This window comes from Geospiza fortis, unplaced genomic scaffold, assembly GCF_000277835.1.
Source record: "Geospiza fortis unplaced genomic scaffold, GeoFor_1.0 scaffold172, whole genome shotgun sequence".
NCBI lineage: Eukaryota > Metazoa > Chordata > Aves > Passeriformes > Thraupidae > Geospiza > Geospiza fortis.
The window spans coordinates 12,118,274-12,126,411 of record NW_005054309.1 but is presented as its reverse complement, the minus strand read 5'-3'; the positions used below and the strand labels follow the sequence as shown (position 1 = coordinate 12,126,411).

The following is an 8,138-nucleotide window of genomic DNA, read 5'->3' as shown; positions in this document are numbered from 1 at the left end:
TGACTCCTTCATGGATGCTAGCAGTTGCCAGCAGCAGGTAACATATTCAAATAAGAAGTCCTACTGAGGGGTCATAAAGTGGGAAGACCTGCTGAGGGGTCTCCATGATGTTCTTGGCCTATTTCCCTGAATGTCAGTCAAACTTCAATCCAGCAGGACTGCTCAACGAAGGGTCCCTATAACAGGACACTGACAGACTGGTCAGGCACAAGGGTCTCAGCTTTCCTCGGACACTGACAGACAAATTAAATACTAAGGGTCAAGGAAATCCCTCTTAACATGACAGTTCTCCAACCATGAGGTTGTGATTCCTTGCAGAAGCTCTAAGACTGCAGACATGCACATGCCAGTAGGGCCTGGAGCATGAGCCTGCCTAGAAAACTGTTGGTAGCTACTCTAAACATGATCACTCGCTCTTTCACACTCCAATGACAATATTTACTAAATCTCCCTAAGTCTTCCCTTCAGTGAAAGCCCAGACACTTTCTTCAGAATACTACTGTGGTGGGTGGACCCTGGCTGGATGGCAGGTGCCCACCAGAGCCTCTCTATCAATCACTTCCCTCCTCAGCTGGATAACATAAAAAAGATCATGAGCTGAGATAAGGACAGGGAGACATCAGAGGGAAAAAAGGGAGAAATTAATTGAATTAATTACCAATCAAAATCAGAGTAGGGTCATAAGAAGTAAAATAAGTCTTTAATTCCCCCATCCCTTTCTCCTTCCCAGGTTTAACTTTATTCCCCATTCTCTCCCTCCTCCCCACTAGTAGTGCAAGATGAGAACAGAAGGTACAGTCAGTTCACGCCACTGCTTCCCCCTCAGGAAGAGGAGTCTTTGTGCTGCTGCAGCATGAGATCCCTCCTACAGGGAACAGTTCTCCATTAATTTCTCCAATATGGGTCCTTCTTATGGGCTGCAATTCTTCATGAGCTTCTCCTCTTAAACTCTTCATGAGTTGCATTCCTCCTAAAAAAAAAACAAGAAAACCAGAAATTATAAAAGCATGTCACCACCCCTGAACACACTATCCAAAATCATGAACTTAAATACTCCCTGTGTTCAATGCTATTCTCTGCACAGTATCTTCAAAGCCTCTGTTGCTTTAGATACCCAAAACCATCTGCTGAAAACAAGCTGAGATAAGCTGAAAGAGCCTCTTCACTGAAATAAGAGGAGAACTCTTATCCTAGCTGATCCCAGAGAGGGAATGAAGGCCCTTAGTAAAGGCTGGGGTTAATATATCCCTGGTTGTGCTGCCTCTTATTTCCACAATACCCGGGAAAAGGGAGCGGGCAAATCCCACCAGCTATAAAAGCCCTCAGAGGAACTGCAACTGTTTGGCTCCTCTGACTAAATTCAAGGTGGGTAAAGGGCTTGATGATGGAGAAAACTCTTCAAGGAAATGGCAGTGCTTTGTTTCTTGCTGCAACTACACTAAGTAAAAGAGCAGAAAACTGATAAGAAATAAGGTTTGTGTTTTGGCAGCATAGCTAGATAAATTGGATAATTTGTTGTTAACTTGCAAAATTGTTCCCTAGTGATTACTCAGTAGTACTCCACATGTGACTAAGCAGGGTGGAGAAGAGTACAATATGAATACTGTAACTCACACTGGGACCACTAATTTGACCTATATACATTATAAATAAAACCAAGAAAAAAAAAAAATAGACTCCTGGGCAGTGGGAGACTAGACTGTGGGCAGTGCTAGGCCCACACTGATGTGACATTTGGTACTGGGGCATGGGTAGGAGCACCCTGAAATGTAGATTTAAACCCTTAAAATGCTGAAAAAGAAGAAGCTTCCCTCAATTAAACCCCTTAAATTGAGGGAAAGGTAGGGCTTACATCCATCTAAACTGATAAAATGGCAAATAAATGGCTTCTTCCATTTAATTTAATCCCCTAAACTACTGGAGAAAGTTGGGGTTTTCCCACTTTAAATATCTCTGGTGATCGCAAAGGGGGATGTTCCCTCAGTTCAAACCCTTTAGAAGGAGGGACAACTGGGCTTCCCCCTCAATTTAAACCTTAAGATGATGAAAATGAGGGAGCTACCCTTAATTCAAACCCATAAAATAACATCATCAAGGTTTTTGCCTTCCATTTAAACTGGAAAATAATGGAAAATGGGGATTCCCTGTCGATTAATACCCCCACTGCCATGGAAAAGGCAGGGTTTCCTTTCATTGAAACCATTAAAAATGCAGGGGAAGCAGATTCCTCTTCAATTTAGACACAGGCAGTTACACAAAAGGGAGCCTTTTCCTTTATTTGAAACTACTTTTCTCCTAATAGCCCCTCTCTTTTCTGGGGGCTCTGGGAGTGAGGGGACTGACCAGATGAAAGGGGAAACTTGAAAGTTTCCCTCTGGGACCACACATGCTGCTCTGCCTGCTCAGGTGCTGTTTCTTGGCATGAGGGCTTTTCCCTGGACGTTTTCTAGGAGCAATGCTCCATGCTCAGGTGCAGCTGGCTGCTCCCCAGCCCCTGATGGATCGTGTAACCACTGATCCTGGAAGGACTCTCGGGATGCCTGTGTTGCCCCCTCTCAACTCTCAGCTCCCTGTGCAGATGTGCCTGTGTAACCCTCTAAAAGCAGCCTCTGCAAGAGCTGCCCCCTCCTCATCCTCACTGGTCACATCTGGGGCTGCTGCACCTTTGAGTGGGGGGGTGAGGTGGAGAAAAGTCCCAGTCGTCATTCCCTTCCCTACACGGCCCCTTGTCTGCCCCTGAAACACCAGGGTGCTGGGCTTTCCTTTCCGTGGAAAAGAACCAGCCTCATCATCCTGGTGCCCAGGGCCAAAATTGTGGATTCTGCCTGCAAAATTCCGTATGTCCTAGCTTTGTAATAACCGAGGAAATTCTGCATGGACCATAAGTGATTACTGGTAATTTTTCTTCTGTAATCATTACTAACCTGTTTCTGTCGAAGCGTTTGACACGTCCCTTGAGGCGTCATGGGTTTGGCTGTGTTGTTTATGGCTCATCCTAATGAACCTGAGCACCCCCATTGCTGCTGCACCCCGAATTTCAGTGAAATATATAAATGCTCTCTTTGCCTGCTCCGCAGTCTTTCGCTGTGCATCTGCAGGGAAAAGATTTACTCCATCCTTTGATCCCAACCACAGCTCTCCGGCCCAAATGCCAGTTCTCACAGACATAAACTAAGCAGACAGCTACTACAAGTGTTTGCTTTTACAATAAAATTCTTATTGCATCTGGCTGTACAATTAGAATAAATACATGTACTGATGGTCACCAGAGGAAAGCTTTTCAGACAAGAAAACATCCATTTTGGTACCACAGATTCCATTTTGACAATATTGCATTCTTTTGGGTTTGGGAATCCTGACCACATAAGAGATCTGAGAATTGGTATTTTGCAGTTTGATATTTTGAAATGAGGTCATTTAGATATTTTGGAACTTGATATTCTGGTATTTTGAAATGGAATTATTTTGGTGTTTTGGAACTTGGTATTCTAGTGTTTTGAAACTGTGTTTTGATATTTCTGAACTTGCTATTCTGGTATTTTGAAATTGGGTTGCTTTTGTATTTTGGAACCTGGGTTAGGTTAAAATTCTGATATTTTAAATCTGTGATTTTGAAACCTGGTTTTCTTTGGTATTTTGGAATTTGGTTTTCTATTATTTTGAAACTAGGGCTCAAAAACTAGGGTTTTGAACAAAAATACACCTAGGGTTGTATTTTGGAACCTAGTTTTTTGTAGGGGGAGTTTTTGGTATTTTTGTAGGCCAGGGATTTGGTATCTTTGTACCTGAGTTTCTAGTATTTTTGTAACCTGGGGTGGTTTTTTTTGGCAACCTGTGATTGGCAGGGGTTTGGGGCATCCTAGTTGAGTGTCCTGGCTTCATTTTCCTTCTTCCACCACAATTAACTTGGCATGGGAACTGTTAAATTACAGACTATACAATGAGATGCTTCCTGAAACAGAAATAAATTTTAGCTGCAACAAGAAAACCAAGAAAAGACCATACAGGAAGTATTTCCATTTTAATAGTCTGCAAATCTCCAACATGTGAAAGGAAAAATAGAGTAAGTGTGGCAGTATACAGGCATTACCAATAGAAGCAGTGTTAGTCAGCTTCTCAACACTGCTTTTATGTATTTTATGGGAAAAACATTTGGCCTAAAACTTCTTATGCCTAAGTTGTTGGAGGTTATAGGAGATGGAACCTGACCCTTGGTACATTGCATAAGAACTGCAGCTTAAAGTTACTCGATGTCTTCTGGTCTCACAGGATGAGGCAGAGGTATAACTGATTTCTTCTCTGTATCTCTGGAAAGAGCTTTTCTCATATCTATAGCAACAGGAAAAAATGCTATTATAGTAATTCATTGTACAAAGCCATATTAAGTGAATTCTCCATTAAAATAAGATAATTTTTAATCAAGAAAATTTCCTAGAATTATAGGACTACCTCAAGTTTGAAAATACCCATAAGGGTGCAACTCCCTGCTCCACACAGTACTACCTAAAATTATACTGTATGATTAGGAGCACTGTGCAGATATTCCTTGAACTCTGATGAGCTTGGTGTCATGACCCTTTCCCTCGAGAGACCATTGCTGTTACCAACCACCCTCTCAGTGAAGAGCCTTCTAACGTGCACTCTGAACATTCCCTGACACAGCTTTGCTCCATCTCCTCATGTCCTGGTCACCAGAGGGAGGAGAGCAACACCCTTCTCTGCTGTCCTCGGAAGTTATAGACTGTGACAAGGGCATGCATCAGCTTTCTCTTCTCCAAGTGGCACAAACTCATGGACATAAGCTGCTCCTCCTAAATCTTGCTCTTGAGGCCTCTCACCATCTTGGTTGCTCTCCTCAGGACACACTGCTGTCCTTAATGTTGCTCAATGGCAACAATATGAACTGATATAAAACACTGCATGAAACTCAGCCAAATGGAAAGGAAACGACAAGCTAAAGAGACAAATATATGACTTAAGTCACATGCGGCAATGCTAGGTATCTGTCTGAGCCCTTGTATTTCACAGTACTCCTATGTATCAAATAAACAGTGCAAGAACAGAAATGATACACAGCCTGGCCATGTAACCCTTTGGGAGGATAATTTTAAAAAGGACCTAGAAAGAGGAAGCACTTGGTAGTTCACTTTTGTTAACATAATTAACATTAGCATACTTGAATTTCCATGTTCCTTCCCTTTTAAATTGAAAATGCTACCCAATTCTTTGCCATTGCTGAATGCTGACAATTGTTAATTTATACATAGACATCTGAGAAAAACAAAGTTTCAAGTCCCTGTTATGGGATGAAAGGAAGAAAGCACTGACATTCCTTCTCATTTATTCTTGTTCTCTGGTTGATTTTGCCAGAGATGCTACAAAATGTGTAAGTGGCAAGATTAAGTTTTGTAACTGATATAATCTTAATTAGGAAAAGTTACAAAAATACAAAAATCCCATTAATCAGCAACTATCTGAAATAGTTTCATATAATGGTTTCAAATTGTTTCATGTTTTTTAATGTGTTTCATATAAAAAAATAGTAACAGTCTTACAAACAATCCCAGCAGCCTTCAACATGAGAATAGTTCCATTCGAGACCCAACAAGAACTTACCATAAGCATCTTCATCTGGCTCCCCACTGCTAGCTGAGTAGTACTCTAAGACTGTCCGGTACACACTGTAGCCTAGTTGCTTATACATATTTACAGCAACCTGATTTGATACTCTCACAAAGAGATCAACAAAAAATCCACCCTTCCTTTAGCAGGGGAGGAAAAGAAACAAAAAACCAAAACCACATTAAGGAATAGTAGGTAAATGTATTTCTAAATAACAACCCATAAATTGTAATGAAACACAAGCAAGTCCAATGTAGTATACTAATTAAACATCTTTCCCAATGTAATAACAGATACTCTCGTTTACCAAGGGAAAATTCAATCATTCACAAGGATTTAATTTTATTTTTATCACATGGCCATTTTTCACCAGTCAGTGGGTTCAGAAATTTGATCAGAAAGAACAAGACGAGTTACATGCCCCCACGGGCCTAAATCCAATTTTAAAAGTATCCACATTTTAGGTTGCTTGGATTAGGAGAAGTGGAATCAGTCACAAAATTCAGTTGCCTAACAGGAGATGATAGACCCTTAATTCCACAAGCCAATTTTTCATACTACTTTCCAATCTTACCAACCATAGTGGGGTTGCCCTACTAGAATCAGTTAAGGACATTTCCCAGTGGGTTCATCTGACACTAAATTAAATTTTCTCAGGTACAAGTAACCAAGCAGGGGATGGCAAGTAAACTAAGATACTCTCTGCAGTACAAAATTTGTTCAGGATTGTGCCTGAGGGCATTGCACAAAGCCCACAGTTACTGAACAAGTATGTTGGAGGCCCTACAGGAAACAGTGCTGATGTTTCACAAAGCTCTTTTTCTGTCAAGGAATGTTCTTTTATACACTATCTCTACTGGAATTCAGGCTATTTCCTCCTCCCTCTGGCAAGTCAGCTTTCAGAGAAACCCTGAGATTTTAAACTGCTAAGCAACTTTCATAACTCTTTTTCTCCAACTATGAGGAATTTCAGAAAATCAGAACACCACATAAAGCAAAATTCTGCCACGTAAAACAGGGACAGGTTTCTGTAGAAATACTACTTTTAAATGTTACTTTAAAAGATAAATTTAAAGATAGCCATACTACTCACTTTTCTGAAATTTCTTCCAGGAGCTCCATCAATTTAGCAGCCAAACCCAGCCGTCGAAATTCTGGTGCAACAGAGAGAGCAGTAACGTGTCCATGCCATTCTTCCCTGGCCACAGAGCCTTCAGCTTTGCCCATGACTGTGAACACACAGAGCATCAGCGCAGCAGCACCTTTGGAGTAATGCACTGCCTGCAGCCAGACAACTTCACAAGAGCAATAAGCCATGGATAAACACATGATACAACAGTCGTAGTAAAGGCTAAAACAGGGATGTCTACCTTTTCAATCTATGATTCAGCAGCCACTAAAAATGTCATTTTACTCAAATACTACAGCAGTTTCTTGACTAGTGTAAAAAAACACCAAACAAGTTTGCAAATTCCTTGCTTGAGGTGACTTCTATATGCAAATTTTAAGCAATTCTCACAAGTCTCACTGAACCAAAATTTAAAATCTGACTAAAACAAAGGAGGAACAGAGGGCTAGAAACCCAAAACTACCATCCCAGCACCTATTTGAGACTTTTGGAGATTATGAGGGAATAGAGTTTGGGTAGCTTTGCCAGTCTGGCAATAGAAAGCTAAGGCCCTGCAAACACAATGTGCTTAAGGAAAAAAAAAAAAAGAAAAAAAAAGTGATGTGGAGGTGGGGATGGTGTTTTGGGGGGCTTTTTTCTAGTTTCTCTCCTTTCAATCCAATGTTAGTTTATTAATGAACATTCACACTTCCACCCTGTGCTTTTAATAGATATCGCAGTCACTGCTATTAAGCAACAAGTGTGGTGGATACAGAGAAATGTTCTATACAGCACACATACTTTCTGCTTTAGTATGTCAAATACTTTTAGTTCCTGGGTCCCTGCAAAAACCATTACTCTGCCCCACCCCATCTGCTGGCAGTTCTCTTTGGCATGACTTCTGAAAAACACAAATATTCCACAGCAAATTAGCAAATTACATCCAGGCTCAGAGTTTTCCTTTACAGGGCAATGCAAAACGCAAGCCCAGCACTTTTACTGACTGTGGGTAGGGACTTAATCTTCCAGATTACAGAAATACCCATTCGCCAAATACGGGTGGATGTTACCACAGCCCAGGCTCCACGCTGCGCTAGGAATATCAAACTCGAAGCTATGGCCATGAGTCCTGCATAATACCCCAAGACATTTAAGAAACGGGAAGATGCAATGCAAGGTTCCTCTTCCATGTTGGACATTTGGTCAACGCGAAGAGTGAGAAAAGCTCCCGCGTTATAATCCCCGAAAGAGGCAACGAAGGGAGACGTTACCGCCGGGACACCCGGCACTCACTGTAACCCATCAGCTCCCCGCCGGGCGCCTCGGCGACGATGAAATACTCGGGCCAGTGGGCGAGGTACTGCAAGTAGAAGGGAATCCCGTACTGGGCTCTTGGTTAAGGAGTAAC

The 8,138-nt window shown here is 41.7% G+C and overlaps 1 protein-coding gene across 1 annotated transcript in view; it reads right to left on the bottom strand.

The window, feature by feature from the left end:
• Window positions 1–4,002: 4,002 nt before the first annotated feature.
• NAA20 (N(alpha)-acetyltransferase 20, NatB catalytic subunit) overlaps window positions 4,003–8,138 on the bottom strand; it is an 8,295-nt gene continuing 4,159 nt past the window's right edge. The window contains exons 2-5 of the mRNA XM_005419083.2: window positions 8,024–8,121; window positions 6,716–6,851; window positions 5,617–5,762; window positions 4,003–4,329 (exon numbers count right to left, since the gene is read on the bottom strand). Coding sequence (XP_005419140.2) covers window positions 4,244–4,329; window positions 5,617–5,762; window positions 6,716–6,851; window positions 8,024–8,121 — 466 coding nt within the window. The 3' untranslated portion in view covers window positions 4,003–4,243. The remainder of the gene's footprint in view (window positions 4,330–5,616; window positions 5,763–6,715; window positions 6,852–8,023; window positions 8,122–8,138) is intronic.